The sequence below is a fragment of the Labeo rohita genome, chromosome 5 (assembly GCF_022985175.1).
Source record: "Labeo rohita strain BAU-BD-2019 chromosome 5, IGBB_LRoh.1.0, whole genome shotgun sequence".
Lineage (NCBI taxonomy): Eukaryota > Metazoa > Chordata > Actinopteri > Cypriniformes > Cyprinidae > Labeo > Labeo rohita.
In genome coordinates, this window is record NC_066873.1 from 3553106 (window position 1) to 3572971 (window position 19866).

General features: G+C 36.5%; 2 protein-coding genes across 5 annotated transcripts in view; both read left to right on the plus strand.

The window, feature by feature from the left end:
* Positions 1 to 6403, plus strand: part of fsd1l (fibronectin type III and SPRY domain containing 1-like) — a 33870-nt gene extending 27467 nt beyond the window's left edge. For 3 of the 4 annotated variants that reach the window (XM_051110749.1, XM_051110750.1, XM_051110751.1), the window contains 4 exons: positions 1116 to 1213; positions 1665 to 1916; positions 3740 to 3828; positions 5543 to 6403. In XM_051110749.1, the coding sequence (XP_050966706.1) occupies positions 1116 to 1213; positions 1665 to 1916; positions 3740 to 3828; positions 5543 to 5728 (625 nt within the window). In that variant the 3' untranslated portion in view covers positions 5729 to 6403. The remainder of the gene's footprint in view (positions 1 to 1115; positions 1214 to 1664; positions 1917 to 3739; positions 3829 to 5542) is intronic. The other variant, XM_051110752.1, reaches the window with a different exon arrangement.
* A 2431-nt stretch (positions 6404 to 8834) lies between these two features.
* fktn (fukutin) lies at positions 8835 to 19101 on the plus strand. The gene is made up of 10 exons (XM_051111326.1): positions 8835 to 8946; positions 9100 to 9263; positions 12402 to 12458; positions 12868 to 13068; positions 13241 to 13518; positions 14889 to 15021; positions 15104 to 15233; positions 15724 to 15857; positions 16164 to 16288; positions 18594 to 19101. Exons 2-10 carry the CDS (start codon positions 9162 to 9164, stop codon positions 18805 to 18807), a joined length of 1374 nt encoding a protein of 457 aa, XP_050967283.1. The 5' UTR covers positions 8835 to 8946; positions 9100 to 9161; the 3' UTR covers positions 18808 to 19101.
* The last annotated feature ends 765 nt before the right edge of the window (positions 19102 to 19866 follow it).

The window sequence follows — 19866 nt, forward strand, 5'->3', positions numbered from 1 at the left end:
GGGTTTTCTGTTTCTCTAAACTGAGTATTGATTCTGGATTTTGCATGTGCCGCTTGTGAGTGTTAATGAAAGTAGATTCAATAGAATATATAAATAGAGTGATATGATGTAGAATCATTAGTTCTGACAATGATTCAAACTGTACTTGAAATCACCTCTCTGTTTGAAACTTGGCCACTTCTTACTGTGTTTAAAAGAAATGTTACAAATGATGACCTAAATATTAGTCTTGCAACTCAGTTCTAAATTTAAAGTTGCTTTTTCATGCTCACATTCTTATGACTGTGGTGAGTAAGCTTTCTTCAGAAATCACCGCTCTTACGCTCATCAGTCATTCCATTATGGCAAACAAAGTGCACTGAACTACATCAATTTTGCATGTAATTACACCTGTCATGCATTGTAACTAAACCATCTGGTATGCCAAGAACCTTGCGATAATGCTTCATCTTTTATGGCATCTATTTAAATGGATGGGTGCCTTTTGTTTGGGTAATCCTTCACCGGCCAGCTGTTCATTTGCTAATATGTGGGATCTTGCATATGGCTAATGGAGAATTGGAGATCATGAGCCCTGCACAAAGGGCTCAATCATTCCTCTAGAATCACATTGTAAAAATAATACTTATGTGTGCACTTTGTTGAATTCTGTATCAGGTGTATAACAAAATACACAATCAAATGCCTGTAGTGTTTTTGCCTAATTGATCAATAATAGCCATGCATAGTCTGCAATCCCATTAGTGTTCAGATTATTCAGATATATAGCAGTTGTTTTGGTGTTTTTTGTTGCAATAAATGTATTGAGTAGCATTGCATCACTTGTGCTGCTGTGGCTAACACATTAAGCATTGCTTTGCCCATTACTTTCCATTAGATTTTTTCATAGTTCTGTTCCCACCACCATCAGCTGTAGGCATCACAAACAGGGACATGCTGTGTTTGATCACTAACTGAAAGCAGCTTCTCTTTTCTTTCTCTTTCTCTTTCTATGTGTGTGTTTTGGGATTTGGAGTTTGTGTTTGCGTATGTTTTCATGATTGATCTTTGTCCTCAACCCAAGTGATGTGTTTGTATGTGTGTGTAGTGACTGTCTGTGTCTCTGCTGGTTTCAGAAGTGGAACTCCGTCTCCTAAAAGAACATCAGTGACTCGTTCACCCGCCCCGAGAGGAGCCAGGGATCGCTTCACTGGAGAATCCTACACAGTACTGGGTATCAAAATAGCCTATGTAAAATAGTGGCTATTCAAAATACTAAAATCATTTTGGAAGTGCCTTTATTTTAAAGGAAACTGATACTCTCTTCACCGATTTTGAGAAAATGGTCCTTGTCCCTGAAAATAGGGGGACAATTAATAAAGACAATTAATATTCATTGATTTGAAGGCACTGACAGTATCAGATGAGAACAAAACATGAATAATTATACTATTGTCTTCTGTAGAGCTGCTTTATATGCTGAATTTAATTTATTTGATAATTAATAATAATTAATGAACATGAACACAGTTATTTTTGTTTAATTATGGTCAGTCTGCTTTGAAATCTGTTTATTGTAGTCGACTTTTAAACAACACTTACTACACATTCACACAAACATGGTTGCTAGAATAACATCACTTTATTGACATCATTTGAAAAGTTGTTTGTTTGTGCATGTTTAGGTGACACCAGTATAGAGTCTGGCCAGCATTACTGGGAAGTGAAGCCTCAGAAAGACTGTAAGTCCTACAGTGTTGGTTTGGCCTACAGAAACCTTGGGAAATTTGACCAGTTGGGGAAGACCAACACCACGTGGTGTATCCACGTCAACAACTGGCTGCAGAACTCGTTTGCGGCCAAACACAACAACAAGGCCAAGAATCTGGACGTCCCGGTACCGGACAGCATAGGGGTCTACTGCGACTTTGATCGGGGTAATGTACAAAATGTTTGATGTGCACATTTCTAAGGCCTTTTTCTGCTTTGAAATCTGCATGGATTTTTATAAAATAAACAGAGGAGTAACTTTAATATTGTTAGTAATATTTCATGATGACTTACATCTCTCAGTTGTTGTACTGCGTTGCATTGCATTATATGTTTTGAAGCTACAGAGCTTTGAAAATAAAAATAAGCGTTTAAATGTCATCTTACTATGAGATTATTGGCAAATATAGAGTGACTACTGACATTTCCATTATATTTTCTGTAAGTAGTCTGATACACTGATAAAGGTGAAGTCAAAAGTTGCAGAATCTGTAAAATGTGAATTATTTTACAAAAATAAGAGGGATCATCCAAAATGCATGTTATTTTTTATTTAGTACTGGCCTATTTCACATAAAATATGTTTACACAAAGTCCACAAGAGAAAATAATGATCCCGTTCAAAAGTTTACATCCCCTTGATTCTTAATACTGTGTTGTTACCTGAATGATCCACAGCTGTGTTTGTTTGTTTAGTGATAGTTGTTCATGAGTCCCTTGTTTGTCCTGAACAGTTAAACTGCCTGCTGTTATTCAGAGAAATCCTTCAGGTCCCACACATTCTTTGTGTTTTTTTAGACCCTTTCCAACAATGACTATACAACTTTGAGATTCATCTTTTCACACTGATTCAAACACTCAGTGATGCAGAAGAAAAAACAATGCATTAAGAGCCGGGGGTGAAAACTTTTGAACAGAATGAAGATGTGTACATTTTTCTTATTTTGCCTAAATATCATATTTTTTCCATGTAGCACTGCCCTTCAGAGGCTACAGAAGATACTTACATGTTTCCCAGAAGACAAAATAAGTTAAATTTACACTGATCGTCAAATTCAAAAGTGTTCACCCCCCAGATCTTAACCTAAATAACAAAATAAACAATATGCATTTTGTATGATCCTTTTTATTTTGGTAAAATAATTAACATTTAGCAGAAACTTTTGACTTTGACTATATAAAGATTTCTTTGATCTACATTACACTCTGAATTTAATCTTATTTGCATATTTTTGTTCAGATTAAGCCTCTAAATAAAACTGAAAAGGTTTTTTTAGATTATTTTTAAGAAACTGTTCCATTAAAAAAATCGATCTATTATTTTTAATGTTTACAGGCTCAAACACTATATTCACTTATTTGTCAGGTGTCAAGGAAACTAATAGTTTATGGTATTATGAAAAGATAGATATATATATATATATATATGCTTTATTGTCAAACTTTAAGTCTGAATTTTTTCTTGCGTAACAGTATGTTTGTTGCGCACTCCTTACAAACACAATTCACAAACATAAACACAACAAATACAATATAATACCAAAAAAATTTCAAAATGATCAATTTTATATGGACCTTGTTCAGTTCTAGCACAGCCTGATGTACAAAGGAATGTTTTAATTTCACTCGATTAAATCTTGGGACTTTACATCGACAATTAGACAGTAAAAGCACAAATTTTAGTCAAGATTAAATTGATTCAGTAGCTCACAGCTGGTTATCCATGTCCTCTGTGTTGTTATGGCTAGTTGAAGTGTTGTATGTTCAAGTCTGAAGTGTTGTATGCTCCATTTTGCCCAACTGTTACAGTCTGTAGGGAACATTATAGCCCACCCTCAGGTTTCTCACATGTGCAATCAGATACCTACAGATTGAGTTTCTGCCATTTCCATTCATGCTTTGCTAGTGAGCCGATTCCGATCCTGAATAACTTCTGCATGTAAATGCGACTGCTGCTGTTTATTAATGGCTTTGTGTTTCTTTTTTCCAGGCCAACTTTCTTTCTATAATGCTGAAAACAAACAATTGCTCCATACTTTCAAAGTGAAGTTCACCCAACCTGTTGTGCCAGCTTTCATGGTGAGTTTGGAGTGCAAACATTTTATATAACCATGCAAATAGAGGTTATTCTAATACAAACCATGCCAAGTTCCATTTTCCATTTTCAATTTTTCATGTAGAAAATAAAGATGATGATGATGTAATAGAAACTGGCAGCAGGAAAAAAATAAATAATTAAATAAAAACAGTGTTTGTTATAGTTTGAGCTTGTAATAGCCATGCACTAACGTATTATTACAGTAACACCACCTTAAATCTAATAATTTGTAAAAAATTATAAAGCACCGAAAATAGTGCAGTATGCATTGATGCATGCTGTTTAAAAGCACTTTTTATTTATTTTATTTACTTTATTTTTCCATGTCCTTTTTACCTTGTAATTATGGAATTAAGTACTGAGTAATAGTTATTAGTAACATTTCATTACTTTAGGATAAGGGTTTGGTTTAGGGTTAGTTGGTTGTAATTATGCATAATTTAAAAATCTAAAAATAAATAAAATAAAGTGTTATTGCAGCAGCTTTATAAAACATTGTGTGGTAGTTCACTTTGGTTGCTATTGTTTCTTTGGTAAAAGATTAAAGTAATCTAGTTTATTTTGTAAACCTAGCATTGTATATCGTTGGCTCTTATGAGAAATTGCTGTAATATTCCTCATTTGTGATTTGCTTTGGACAGACGTGTCTGCTAAATGAATATGTGCAAATGTAATACACTTCCCATAGACTTAAACTGAACTGATCACACTTTTATGTCTGTGCATGTCGAAACACAAGCTCTGTCTGACAAAATATATCAACAGCAGCCAGTGTTATGTAAAATGAAATATACTATATTGAAGATCTCAACTGCATAATTTTTATAACTTGGCCAGCTCTTGTTATAAAGTAAAATATCTAAGCTTATGTGCTACTATAAGTTTATATAACGAAAATTAAATTATAAATGATATTGAGGGAATAGTTCACTGATTTGGAAATTAAAAAAACTTCAGGCTGTCCAAGATTAGATGAGTTTGTTTCTTCATCAGATTTGGAGAATTGTAGCACTGCATCACTTGCTCACCAATGGATCCTCTGCAGTGAATGGGTGCCGTCAGAATGAGAGTCCAAACAGCTGATAAAAACATCTCAGTAATCCACAAGTAATCTGTTCACATTTTGTGAAGTGAAAAGCTGCATGTTTATAACAAACAAATTCAGCCATCTATCCATGATACTGCTTTCTCCAGTGAAAAAGTAATCTGGTCTGAATCAGGAGAGAAATCTGCAAAGATGAAAGACTGTTTAAATGCTAAAACAGTCCAAAACCGCTCTAGACAAATATGATTTTGATGTGAGAAGACAACAGGAGATGGACTTCTTCACTGTTTCACTTCTTCACTGGATTATGGACTCATATTTTAGTCATAAGCAACGGTTTAGGAAAGTTAAAAACGCCTTAATAGATTTGTTTCTTACAAACATGCAGGTTTTTACTTCACAATACATTAATTGATGGACTGGAGTGCTGTGGATTACTTGTGGATTATTGAGATGTTTTTATCAGATGTTTGGGCTCTCATTCTGACGGCACCCATTCACTGCAGAGGATCCATTGGTGAGGAAGTGATGCAATGCTACATTTCTCCAAATCTGTACTGATAAAGACTCATCTACTCATCTACATTTTCAGCAAATTTTCATTTTGAGTTGAGCTGTTCCTTTAAAAGGCTCTGCTGTTTGTATTTTAGGTGTGGTGTGGCGGTCTGACCCTGTCCACTGGCCTGCAGATACCCAGTGCAGTAAAAAGCTTCCAGAAGACAGAAAATGGGCTGGGAGGATCAAACAGCAGTATATCTCAGCAGGATCCCTCAGTAGCCTGCGATATCTGCTTGTACGATAAACTGCCTTCAGTAGACAGTTCCCTGATGCCGTGACCCAAAAACATCGAAACACTAATCAGGAAACCATTTTGAAAACTGAACACACATCCAATGACGAGGCATGCAGACTCCCAGCACAAAGAGACCATCGCTGCAGCTTTGACTGGCAGAATTTGGAGAGACGTTCTTATGAAGAGGCCTTCGTAACGTCTTGCTTTCGTCAGGAGATGTTTGCGTCAGAAAAGCTAGTCGCTTTATCAGGGAATAGTTGAGTGCACTTTCTTTACTGATTTTAGTTTGAATGATGACATGCTTTTTTGAGTTGTTTGTCCTTCACTAGTTGATTCTTATATTATTTTAGTTCTGTTCCATGTAGTGTGAGTGTGTTAACTCCTTTCTATGGTATTTTCTTTTTTTACATTAACTGTACTGATATCTGAACTCTGTAGCTTATTCTTCAGTTGTTGAATTTGAAACAAGGAATGCTTTGCACAAGTGTAAAAATGATCAAAGCTGCTTTTAATGTCCCCTCATGGTCATATACTGTTATTATATCTGGATCATTTTGGATGTGGACTGTACATTTTTGTTGTATAAATGTGTCATTCTGTTGATTTTTAAGTCATTTAGGGTCTAACTTTTGGAATAAATAATCAAACCTCCGTCTGTTTCTATGTAACACTCCTTAATGAGCTTCAATCCAAACATTAAAGCTCACCAAAGACTTCTGCTTGACTCAATGTTTACTTTTTTTTTGCCTCTAGCGCCATCTGATGTTGCAGTCCCAAAACAGCAATACAGTGGATTTCAGGCTAATAAATTTACAATGAGATGTAGTTAGTAATCAGCAGTGTTGGGAAGGTTACTTTGGAAATGTAATAGGTTACAGATTACAAATTACTTGGTTTAAAATGTAATAAGTAGTGTAACTTTTCAATTACTTTATTAAAGTAATGTAACATTACTTTTTGATTACTTTTCTAAATTTCTAATATTTTCAACTGTTAATCGTTTTGAAACATTTAAAGCAGGCAGAGTTAACCTTACAGTAGCACTCAACACTGATTACTGTCAGACTTTTTTTTTTAACATTTTATCACTTGAATTAAGATTATAATAAGTAAGGCATAACATACATCTTTATTTTGCGATAACAACTGGCTGGATGTGCATTATCCCATTTATTACACAGCTGCTTGATAGATTATTTAGATGTTTCGTGTCAAAATAATTAGACACGAAACACTGATCTGAGTTGAAATATTTGAATGCAAAGCTTCCATGAAGAAACTAGACATTTTAGGGATACAGTGCAGTCATACCACTTTTCTTACACAACATTTTACCACATAAATAATTAAGTAGTAGTACTAGTTTGTTAGTTATCTTATAATCCATTACAGTGTACAAAAAAAAAAAAAAAAAAATGGCAGCAGCTGCGTTTGTATGAAACAATAGAGCGAGTCCACGATACCAGGATGACAGAATTTAAAAAAATTGTCTACATAATATTGAATTAAGCTTTAATATTTTATTAGCTAACCGAACACAAAGTTTCCGCCAAGAAAAACTATAAAGCATATAGCACTGACTTAAGTTGCCCTGAATGAGTCTGAGTTATTAGTTTTTACCAGTTGTTATCGGGGAATAACATACCTTGGAATATCATGACTGACCAATCAGAATCAAACATTCCACAGAGCCATGTAATAATATAATTTAAAGCACAGCCACCACAAATTCAGACTTTTTTTTTTTTTTACTTCTTTTTTGAGGCTTTTTATGACTTTTGTTGTGATAGGACAGTAGAGAGATAACAGGAAAGAGTTGGGAGGAGAGAGGGGAGCGGGATCAGCATGGGAATTGAACTCAGGTCACCGTGAGCACAGTTGCGCTATATGTCAGCATACTAACCATGAGGCTATTGGCACCAACACCCCAAATTCAGACTTAACAGCTCTTGTTTACTTTGAGATCATTGCGAGGTTAAATACAGATTTGAAATCATAACAAGAAATAGTTTAATAGCTATAATACTGGGTTTGAAATCAAATGTTTGCATAATTATGACAGAAAACACTAGCATATAACAATGCCTTGGAAAAAACAATCTTAAAAAATAACATTTATGCATAAACCCAAATAGAAAATAAAACAGTTATCGAATGAGCATGTGTCCTATTCTGTGTCCTAAACTCCTGAAACATTGGTGTCTCATTTTAGAGCAGTCAATGCAATTTAAAAGAAGTCAATTAAATCTGTAAGTGGGGGTGGGTGGGTGAAAAAATTCAGATGTAATCGCCTTTTTAATCACTGGCATTTTTCAAAAGTAACTGTAATTTAATGACACATTTTTTCTCAGTAACTGTAACTAATTACAGTTACATTTTGTAATTAAATTACGTAATTCCGTTACATGTAACTAGTTACTCCCCAACACTGGTAATTAGCACTTTCAGACATGTAAACTAATCTAAACAAATATAGATTTTCATGCTATAAAAAGGACAGTAGTGAATGTTATCTGATTCTCCTGGATCTAAAGCTAGAATATAGTATTAAGATTTTAAGAGAACTGCGGATGACAAAACAAATCATGAACAATTCAGTAAATGACGATTTACAAGTTGAGTAAGAATCGCTAAAAAAAACTCAAGAAAATGTGTATAAATTGGGTTTTAAGGAGCACCGACAGAGCTCTTACTATGTAAAAAGCTACCAACCCCCGCGGCTCTCTAACGAGCGTAACGGATCACGTGTGCCTTATAGACCAATCACATCTCCGTCTGAGTTTTACGACAGTCAGTCTCTGTTTACGGATAGCATAGAAATGAATGGCAAGTACGTAAACTGAACACTACCTGTCGCAAAACTGTGATTTCTTCTTCTAGAAAAATAAATTTAATGACAAACTCTCTAAAGATTAAAACACACAAGTTCTCAGTTAAGTCGAAAGCTGTTTTATTCATTCATTCACAAAAAGTGTCTCTTTTTAAAAGCTTCTCCTCTTTTGACATACACGAAAAAACGGTCTAGTGTATTATTATTATTTTTATTCACTAACATTGAAAGTTCACCTTAGATAAGCTCTGGCACAGCTATTCTGGCTGCAAGATAAAAAACAATTTTCGCAACGCGTTTTTAAAGACTGTATGTCCCTCCTGGCGCACGGTCGCTGTGTGCGCTGTGAATCTGAGGTAAAAACACTGGCAGAATAAAGTGCTTTATAAATGATTGTGATAAAGCGGATATTCAGCGTTTCTCTGCTTCTGGTAAGCTGTAGGAAAATATTTATTATATGCTGCTTGTTTTACTAAATTATGTGAACGTTGTAGATTAGTTGAACATCATATATTCAGATGTCATGTTTAAGCAGAGATGTCGTCCAGTGTGTGTTTATGTTTTTGTCCTCCCTCTGCTCTCAGATGTGTCTGTGTGAGCACAGATATGATCCTCCTGCGTGTGTCAGGTGTCAGCAGCAGGACTGATGGCTAGAATAAACAGGACGTTTGTGTTGACTCTCCTCATCGTTGCCAGCTCCATATTCCTCCTGTTCCAGCTCTTCAACTACAGACAGTATTCATCAAAGGTGACAAGATAAAAAAAACACTACAAAACCTGCAATATTGTAGTTTACTCTCCTAAATAACATATTTTTTCCTATATTTGACATTCTTTGGTAATTGATCAAGCTGGCATGGAACATTATATTTCCAAAGAACCCTAACATGTCATATATATATATATATATATATATATATATATATATATATATATATATATACACACACATACACACACACACACAGCTCAAAAAAAAAAAAAATAAAGGAAACACTAAAATAACACATCCTAGATCTGAATGAATGAAATATTCTTATTAAATATTTTGTTCTTTACATAGTTGAATGTGCTGACAACAAAATCACACAAAAATTATCAATGAAAAATTTATTAACCCATGGAGGTCTGGATTTGGAGCCACACTCAAAATTGAAGTGGAAAAACACACTACAGGCTGATCCAACTTTGATGTAATGTCCTTAAAACAAGTCAAAATGAGGCTCAGTAGTGTGTGTGGCCTCCACGTGCCTGTATGACCTCCCTACAACACCTGGGCATGCTCCTGATGAGGTGGCGGATGGTCTCCTGAGGGATCTCCTCCCAGACCTGGACTAAAGCATCTGCCAACTCCTGGACAGTCTGTGGTGCAACGTGGCGTTGGTGGATGGAGCGAGACATGATGTCCCAGATGTGCTCAGTTGGATTCAGGTCTGGGGAACGGGCGGGCCAGTCCATAGCATCAATGCCTTCGTCTTGCAGGAAGTGCTGACACACTCCAGCCACATGAGGTCTAGCATTGTCTTGCATTAGGAGGAACCCAGGGCCAACCGCACCGGCATATGGTCTCACAAGGGGTCTGAGGATCTCATCTCGGTACCTAATGGCAGTCAGGCTACCTCTGGCGAGCACATCGAGGGCTGTGCGGCCCTCCAAAGAAATGCCACCCCACACCATTACTGACCCACTGCAAACCGGTCATGCTGGAGGATGTTGCAGGCAGCAGAACGTTCTCCATGGCGTCTCCAGACTCTGTCACGTCTGTCACATGTGCTCAGTGTGAACCTGCTTTCATCTGTGAAGAGCACAGGGCGCCAGTGGTGAATCTGCCAATCTTGGTGTTCTCTGGCAAATGCCAAACATCCTGCACGTGGTTGGGCTGTAAGCACAACCCCCACCTGTGGATGTCGGGCCCTCATACCACCCTCATGGAGTCTGTTTCTGACCGTTTGAGCAGACACATGCACATCTGTGGCCTGCTGGAGGTCATTTTGCAGGGCTCTGGCAGTGCTCCTCCTGTTCCTCCTTGCACAAAAGCGGAGGTAGCGGTCCTGCTGCTGGGTTGTTGCCCTCCTACGGCCTCCTCCACATCTCCTGATGTACTGGCCTGTCTCCTGGTAGCGCCTCCATGCTCTGGACACTACGCTGACAGACACGGCAAACCTTATTGCCACAGCTTGCATTGATGTGCCATCCTGGATGAGCTGCACTACCTGAGCCACTTGTGTGGGTTGTAGACTCCGTCTCATGCTACCACTAGAGTGAAAGCACCGCCAGCATTCAAAAGTGACCAAAACATCAGCCAGAAAGCATAGGAACTAAGAAGTGTCTGTGGTCACCACCTGCAGAACCACTCCTTTATTGGGGGTGTCTTGCTAATTGCCTATAATTTCCACCTGTTGTCTATTCCATTTGCACAACAGCATGTGAAATTGATTGTCAATCAGTGTTGCTTCCTAAGTGGGCAGTTTGATTTCACAGAAGTGTGATTGACTTGGAGTTACATTGTGTTGTTTAAGTGTTCCCTTTATTTTTTTGAGCAGTGTATATATATTCCCCATTGAAAATATCAAAAGATTGAGAATTACCAATCAAAATTATTCAGTTTTAAACAAAAATATGCTTAATTGCAGCAAAAAATGTCACAATGAAAATAAATATGTTCTTACAAACAGAATACATAATATATATGGGGCATTCCACATAATTGGTCCAAAGTCAGAGTTGGAAACATCTTGGAAAAATATGTCTTTTCCCAAAATTGTATGCATGCAAATTGTATAATATCCAAGGTACACATTTATAGTAACTAAGTAAGTAATATCTAGTAATATTTGTCCTCCCTCCAAATTTGTCACTACTAAAACAGTATAATATATAATTTAATTAGAAAGGTTATATTGGCCTATTAAGGTTTTGCTTACATCTACATTGTAAATATAGTTTTTTTGCTATTTAATTAAAATTTCAATAACAATTAATCAATAGCAATTAAAATTTTAACTGTATTTTAAGTCTAATTTATAAGATTTATTGTATTTTGAATCCAGTTTTTCTTTGTAAAAGGCAAAAAGTTGATCAAACTGATTTCAGAGTCTAGGATTCATTAGTTTGAATATACATTGATCCAAAAACTATCATAACATCTTAGTTGGTGGTAATTCAGTATTTCGGTCGTGCCTGCAAATTTTCGGTAGTGACAGTAATGCTTTAGTAGTGACCACATCACATTACAGATTTTAACTTGTATACTAAAACACTACTAAAACATACTAGAATACAAAAAATGTATGGAATATAAATATAAAATACAAATTTATGGAATAACACCTAAAAACTCAATGATGTCAGTACTAAAATTCCACCAAATCTTTCAGTAGTGACCATTTTAGATACTTTTGAAGCTAGCTCAAAGATGCTAATCAACACATGGTTAGCTAGCACAGTTCTGAACAGTGGTATACATATAAAATTAAATGTTATGGAATAACTCCTAAAAAAAATGTGTTTGGTAGTGACATTCTTTAAAGTCACACACAGATTTACCTCCAAATAATGGTGTCTGTCTTCTCACCATGTAGCTATGAGAGAGAATGAATATTTCCTGATCATAAATGTAGGGGTGTAGTTAAAATCAGTCTCAGCCAATGGACTAAAACATACAGTGTTTCTGTAGTGATCTCATGTCAGTTTTCATTGTGGCATTATTTCTGTGACCCATTGTTCTCAATAGTGGTTTTCATTACTGTAATGCATCGATTACTGTATTAAAAAATACTGTAATGCTATGTATATACACACAAACAGTCAGAGTGTGTGCTTAACTTATTAATAAAATGAATCAAAGTCATAGTAAATTAATAATGACAATTTTCTTTTACTGCAGAATGGACTTAATGGATTGAGTAGTAGAGGATATCTGTCCGGGAAAGAGGCACATTGGGTAAGCCTAATTTAATACTAGAGTAATGATGAAAATTTTGTGTAAAGCTGTAAATCTGTGTTAGGTTTAGTGTTAAAGCTAATGCTCATCAGCCAAAGGGAGATACAACAACCTGCTTCATCCTTTGAACCTATTACTTTCTCTATCTGGGATGTAAATGTATTTTCTCTACCTTGTGTATTGGTCAGTTCTGGGTTTTTTTTTTTTTAATGTTACTATGACTTAAGTCTGCCTACCCTCATTAAATACATAATATTTGCCAGTTAATGTATACAATGCACTGTCAACTTTATAAAGCACCCATTTTTGTTAACAGTTTCATTAAAGTCAATTAGGAAACAATGTTTTTATCTGTGATTAGCTAATGTTGTGCCTCGCTTTCTCTGTTTTTTTTTTTTTCTTTTTCTAGCATTTGCTAAAAAAGTTCCTGGGGCTGGTCCATAGGTTTAAATTGCCTGTGTTTCTGGTAGACACAGCATCTCTGAACCTCCTTTCCCAGGATGCAGTTCTCTACAGGGACAGTCAGCTAAAAGAGCCCCACTGCAGTTTCCTCTGCACACACAGAGATTTCACTACCTTTGCACTGCTTGGAAACCTCTGGAAATATGATGTGAGGAAATCAAAAGAATTACTGTTAAAAAAGCAAAAAGCTGCCTGTTGTTGTTTGAGCATTTAAGGAAGATTGACTTAGATCTTCAGTTTTTTCTTACATAGGACTTTTTTCGTTCTAACAACAGTTTAACTCAAGAACAGACTGATAATATTTCTCTGTATTTTTGCAGGCCGCCCTATTGGATGCAGCAGCAGAGCGTGGACTGGAGCTTCTGGAGATTCATGGGAAAGACCCCAGACTGAACAGCATGGATGATCTGACAGCAAAACAAATTCCGCTGCACTTCCTTTTCCGGTTTAACAGCCGCCTGGTTCATGTGGTCGTTCTGTACGAGCGCAGTGGGAATTACCTCTGGCACGGCCCTCTCAGGCTAAAAGACAGTATGGACAGGACCTTCGCACCTTTCGGAAAACTGGACTTTGGCCGTCATGCTGGGGCCTATGACAGGTGACGGCATGATTATTTAAAGTTTATTGAAGGTTTCCATTTGTATTTCTGTTTCTGTAAAGCACACAGGCATACACTATTGTTCAAAAGTTTAAAATCATTAAGTTTTGTTTTGCTTGTTTTTTTTGTCTTTCTTTCTTCAGTCGTAAAGAAACTGTTTTTTGAGGAAAACATTTTAGGATTTTTCTCCATATAATGGACTGATATGGTGCCCCAAGTTTGAACGTCCAAAATGCAGTTTAAATGCGGCTTCAAACAATCACAAATGTGGTTGTAAACGATCCCAGCCGAGGAAGAAGGGTCTTATCTAGCGAAACCATCTGTTATTTTCATAAAAATAATACAATTTATATACTTTTTAATCTCAAACACTTGTCTTGTCTTACTCTGCCTGAACTTTGTTTTTGTTCCGGTTCATGACAGTTAGGGTATGTCGAAAAATTCCTCAAAATCTCATGTTCTCCCTCAACTTCAAAATCGCTGTTTTACCTTTTTTGTTAAGGGTGTTTAATCTTCTTTGCATGTTCATTTTGCATAGACTGGGTCGGTACTTCTGCAGCGATGTAAGATGATTTTGAAATTGAAATCATTTTTGAAGTTGAGGGTGAAAATATGATTGGAGTTTTTCGACATACCCTAACTGTCTTGAACCAGAATACACAGAGTTCAGGCAGAGTAAGACAAGACGAGCGCTTGACATTAAAAAGTATATAAATTGTATTATTTTTATGAAAATAACTGATCGTTTCACTAGATAAGACCCTTCTTCCTCGGCTAGGATTGTTTACAACCACATCTGTGATCGTTTGAAGCTGCATTTAAACTGCATTTTGGAAGTTCAAACTCGGGGCACCATATCAGTCCATTATATGGAGAAAAATCCTGCAATGTTTTCCTCAAAAAAACATTATTTCTTTATGACTGACGAAAGAAAGACATGAATATCTTGGATGACAAGGGGGTGAGTACATTATATGTGAATCTTTGTTTTGGAAGTGAACTTCTCCTTTAAGCTACCCAGAATGTAGATGTTTGTTTCTTCTTCAGATTCAGAGAAATGTAGCATTACATCACTTGATCAGCAATGGATCTGCAGTGAATGGGTGCCATCAGAATGAGAGTCCAAACAACTGATAAAAACATCACGATAGTCCACAAGCAATCCACACCACTACAATCGATCAATTAGTTCTAAATCAGGATAGAAATATGCACAGATGAAGTATATTAGAACATTAGAATGTGAACCGAAGAGACTTCTTTCAAAAACATCAGCCCCAAACTGAATATTATCCTTACTTACTGAAGGTGTTAATTGTAAGAAAAAACTTTAAGATTAAACAGACGTTTAATTTCCTGATGTTTTTCAGGCCAGAGCTCATTCTGACCACTCTTGATGGGCTTGATGTCAGAATCCCCAAAAACTACACTCGTTTCCTCCATGAGCATTCCAGCAGTCGCTTTCTGGAGTGTCGCTGCAGAGAAGCCAAGGCCTTTTACCAGGTACCGTTGTTAAACCTGACTTGTACGTGTGTGAATTTCTAGACTGGTTGAAGCATTGCAGATTTATTGTAATTTTGTGCAGCTGTATCCAGAAGACACATCTACAGAGGCTATGGACTTTAGGATGAGGGCTAAAAGTATGCTTCATCTTGCTTCCAAAGTCCTCTCTGTGCTTGGAGTCCCGTTCTGGCTCAGCAGTGGAACCTGTCTTGGTAAGAAGCTCCGAACATATGAGACTTTCATCCATCGATATGTCAAACTCCTTTTACACACAGTGGGTCACAGCCTATGTGTTGATCTGTGTAGGCTGACTTTCATTTTAAAGGCTCAAATGATAAGAAATTGGAATTTCTTAATTCCCTGAGCCATCCTTGAAATACTCAGCCATAGACTTCAATTAGTGTTGACAGCTGGACATATGGAAAAACAGTAACCAGCATTTGCTAAATATGCCTCCTTCGGTTGCATTTAACTTGATAGATTATTCCTGTAGCTCAAACACTCAAGCATGGTGCTGGCAACACCAGGGTCATAGGTTTGATTCACAGGGATAAAGGTAGTCTCTTTTGACACAGAGACCCCAAATTTCCTCGTTCAGGCTGTCCTCTGTCCGTGTGCCATAAGAACGTTAACAGATGCAGTAGGTGCTTTCATACCTTTGGTGGCTAATTCGGTTGAATCAATTGATCCTGTTTCCCACAGGTTGGTACAGGCAGTGTAATATCATTCCCTACAGTAAGGACGTTGATCTGGGCATTTGGATTAAAGATTACAGGCAGGACATCACTCAGGCGTTTCAAAAGGCTGGTCTTCCACTGAAACACAAGTTTGGCAAGGTAAGAGGTTATTTATTACCTGCCTGGAAAATATAATTTACATTATAGTAAATTTATATATATTCCGTCAAGTTACATTGTATGTGTAAATACTTATTCATGTGTTCCTTGAATACATTCGGTTGTTTACAAAATCAAGTTATTTTGTCAGTTACAAAATCAAAAGAAAAGAATTTATATTTTTACTATATCTTTAAGATTTTTTTTTACCATTAAGCATGTTTTATTAATTGATTGTTTTTGAGATGTAATCGAGACCTAGACATTTGCTGACATATTTTCACCTTTCATTTATTTAATTTTCAGGTTGAGGACAGTTTGGAGCTCTCCTTTCAGGGAAATGATGTGAAACTGGACATTTTCTTTTTTTATGATGAAGGTGACATTGTCTGGAATGGAGGCACACAGGCAAAGAGTGGCAAAAAATTCAAGTGAGTATTAGAAAGTTTTCTATTATCAGTGAAACATTTACTTTCGATCAGAGATGCAAACTTCATGGGTGAAAAAAGGTTGAGAAAATGACTTGAAATTACCCCTACAACCAGTAGATTACTGCATAGCATCACTCATTAGCTTATTTGCCCTTTCCACTCCCTAATATAGTTTTTGTCATATTTTGCTTTTAGATGAAATTATTATTATTATTATTATTATTATGATTATAACAGTGTTAAGCATTTTTATTGTACTGAGGTTGGAAAAGTCAGAAGTGTCATTCCATGTAAACATCTGTGTTGCTGTTGCAGGTGCGTTAGTCTGCATTTACACTACATCACTTAATGCACAGGTCTATTTTGATATAGGCTTGTGAGATGTTTTGTCCTATCAGTTGCAAAGGTTTGCACTTGGAGGCTTTTTTCTGGAGCTGTTTAGTTTCAAATCCTTTTTTTCTGTCTCCCAAGCCATTTGTCCAATTCTCTTAAAATTTTAAATGCAGTCATCCTCATAAAAGGGAGAAATTTGATTTGTTGAACTGTTTCAAAGACATAAGCCAGTAAAATGGATTATTCCATGGTTTGTCAGAATACTGCATTCTGATTGGCTGGCAGATATGCATTAAAACCCTTTAATGCACAGGTAGTTCCAAGTCAGTTTAATGACTGTTCTATATTAATGCGCTGCTTTAATTGTTGCACACAAACACAGAGAGAGAGAGAGGTTGGAGATCACATTGCGCTGCGCACACACATAAACTTGTTGTCACACTTCCCCACGATTTTTATTAATAAAATAGTATATAGATAGTAGATCACTACATTATATTCCTCAGCAACGAGGCAGCAACGATCTGACCATTCTTAACGCGGAATCCACCATTCTGTCCAACAAACAAATCAGACTGGAGAGTAGATTAACTTCTGTGGACTTAAACTTGGAAAGATTTTGTGTGCTGACGTCTTTCCACGGTTGAAATAAAATACGTTTTCCGTGCTTTAAGTAAAGAAGAAAAGATGTTTGGTTTACAACGTGTTAATTGATCTAATAAGGCAATACAGTGTGATCAGTCATAACACATTAAGACAGTATTAGCTGGTTGAATTTCTTAAAAAAAGACAACATTTTAAAGCCGAGACCTTGTTTCATATCAGTAGTAACCTGTAGGGCTGGGAGTCAATTCCAAAAAAAAATAGATTCCGAAGCATTGGGAATCGAGAGTCAGTACTGAGCTTGTTTGAGTTTGAGGATGCAGCCTTGCTCGCTAATAGTGATTACAAGTCTGATTCGTTTCCATGAAAAGGTTCTTTCGGGTAGATCGTTTTAATGAACCAGTTCAGAACCAGAAGTTATTTTACAGTGAAACGGCCTTATATCGTCCACAGCTTTGAGCGCTGCACGACAGAATAGATCATGATCAAGGGTCTTGATCCTGTTTCCATCTTAAATAAAATGCTATTTTTGCTTTCTATCAGCCAATGATAATTCTGAAAGAAAACGCAGAGAGCACAGATCAGTGGCCGAGAGCGCATCTGATTTGACAGATAAACCACAAGCTCTTATATCAGTGTTGTTGTTCTGGTTATTTTGTTTCAGTGAACAGTTTGTTAATTTTGCGCAAAGCATAGGCTACCGGCGTTGAAATACACATCATTCAACTGAAATGTGTCTTGTTCCATTCGTCCAATAAATGCATGTACACTCCTGCGTTGTGGGCTATGACTAATTTCATGTGCAATGCAGACAAAATTTCAATTTAAATACAGAAATGTATCATAATTTTTAAAAATAAAGCTTAATATTATGATAAGGCTACTTTCTAAGACCTTTATATCCTACAGGCATGGCGAAATTAGGTTCCTCCACTTTAAAAAAAAAAAAACAATAACTGAAAAGAGTGGTAAACAACAGTGAGGAATCGATTCTTGGAATCTAATCTCATCGATTCCAGAACCAGGAATTGGAAACAGCCCTAGTAACCTGCTCTGTCTCTGTCGGCGTGTTGTCAGTTTCCTCTTTGCTCCACAATGTATTTTTCACTGTGTGAGAATGTGTGTAGTGTGAGAGCGGCACTGTTTGTCGGGTTTAAAACCAAACAACTCAAAAAAAATAAAATAAAAAAAAAGTTGTCAGAAAAACCTTTCAAATTTAGTTCTTTTGGTCATATTTCATCACATCACACATGCCAGAACATCATTGTCAGAACACAATGGTTGGCATTATTTAATACCCAGAGAAAATTCTGAATTCTGTATATTTCATAAAATATGTAATTTTTTTGTTTGTATTGTTTCCTGACAGATATGTGTTTCCACGATTCAGTCTGTGTTGGACTGAGCTGATGGAGCTAAAGGTCCGAGTTCCCTGTGAGACTGAGGACTATGTGATGGCCAACTATGGACCCAACTGGAACGTTCCTGTGAAGACCTGGGACTGGAAGACCTCTCCGTTCAATGTGCAGGAAAATGGCATCTGGCCTGTGAGGGAATGGGACGATGTCATCCAAGTGTACTAAAGCAATAAGGGAGTTACATAATTTAGTTACACTCCCGTTGATATGGCTCATTGGAGTTACAAACCACTCTACACTACTGAAAATTCAAAAGTAAGCTCCTTTAGAAATGTTTCAGTGTTCCTTAAAAGTTTGCAGATCAAGAAATTTGTTTTTATTCTTAATGTAAATGCTCCATCCTGTAAAGAGGGTAGTTTTAGTTTTTATTTGAGAATATGTAAATAAACTGCTGCTGGGCTTCGTTCTGTGTACTGATATGTATGTTTGTTTTGTTTTTATTAAATAATAAACTCTTGTGTGAACTCTTTAAGCTCTTAATGGCTGATACTAAAATCTACAGGGTATGGTGGCTCATATATTATTAATATATACATAATACATTTAAATCATAGCAAAAAGATGCACATTAAGTTGCTTAATTTAAATAAACATTGTGTACCTCTCTTCAGATCACTACTATGATGCAGTGGAGGGCTTAAGGGCTTTTCACACTTACAATAGTTAGCCCTGGATCACTCCAAACCCTGGGTGAATGGAATCCTGGGTTTTCTTGTTTCATGTTTGACACTGCCACAGGGTTAAGAATTCATCAGAATATTCATATGCTTAGTTTCGCACTGTACAATCCTAAACTCTGGATCAATGTTCTTGCTTGTGGTGTCAGTGACATGGATTGGACAAATGCAGCATGTGACCTGTTTACCTGAAGGATTCAGCATTGCTCATTGTCATATATTACCAACTATACTATCAAGTATTTTCTTAATGGATGTTTTAGTCTATGTAGGTAATACTAACAAAAGAATATAATAGTCCTTTTCATAACTCCAATTCATGTGTTTTTTGTCATTTTACATTTTTCCCCTCAAACGGTATTGACTAGGTAGGGAAATTATATGACATGGAAAGTATGATGTTCCATACTTAGAATTTGTGCTCTGTGTTTAACCCATCCAAGTGCACACACACCCAGAGCAGTGGGGTGCCCGGGGAGCATTTGGGGGTTCAGTGCCTCTCACCTCAGTTGTGGTACTGTTGGTGGAAGTGAGCGTACTGAACCTG

What these genes read in the sequence shown, in the direction of transcription:
- fktn (XM_051111326.1), top strand. Translation starts at nt 9,162, where the DNA reads ATGGCTAGAATAAACAGGACGTTTGTGTTGACTCTCCTCATCGTTGCC. An exon ending in ACAGACAGTATTCATCAAAG is followed by an intron (nt 9,264 to 12,401) that starts GTGACAAGATAA and finishes CTTTTACTGCAG; the next exon opens with AATGGACTTAATGGATTGAG. An exon ending in AAGCCAAGGCCTTTTACCAG is followed by an intron (nt 15,022 to 15,103) that starts GTACCGTTGTTA and finishes AATTTTGTGCAG; the next exon opens with CTGTATCCAGAAGACACATC.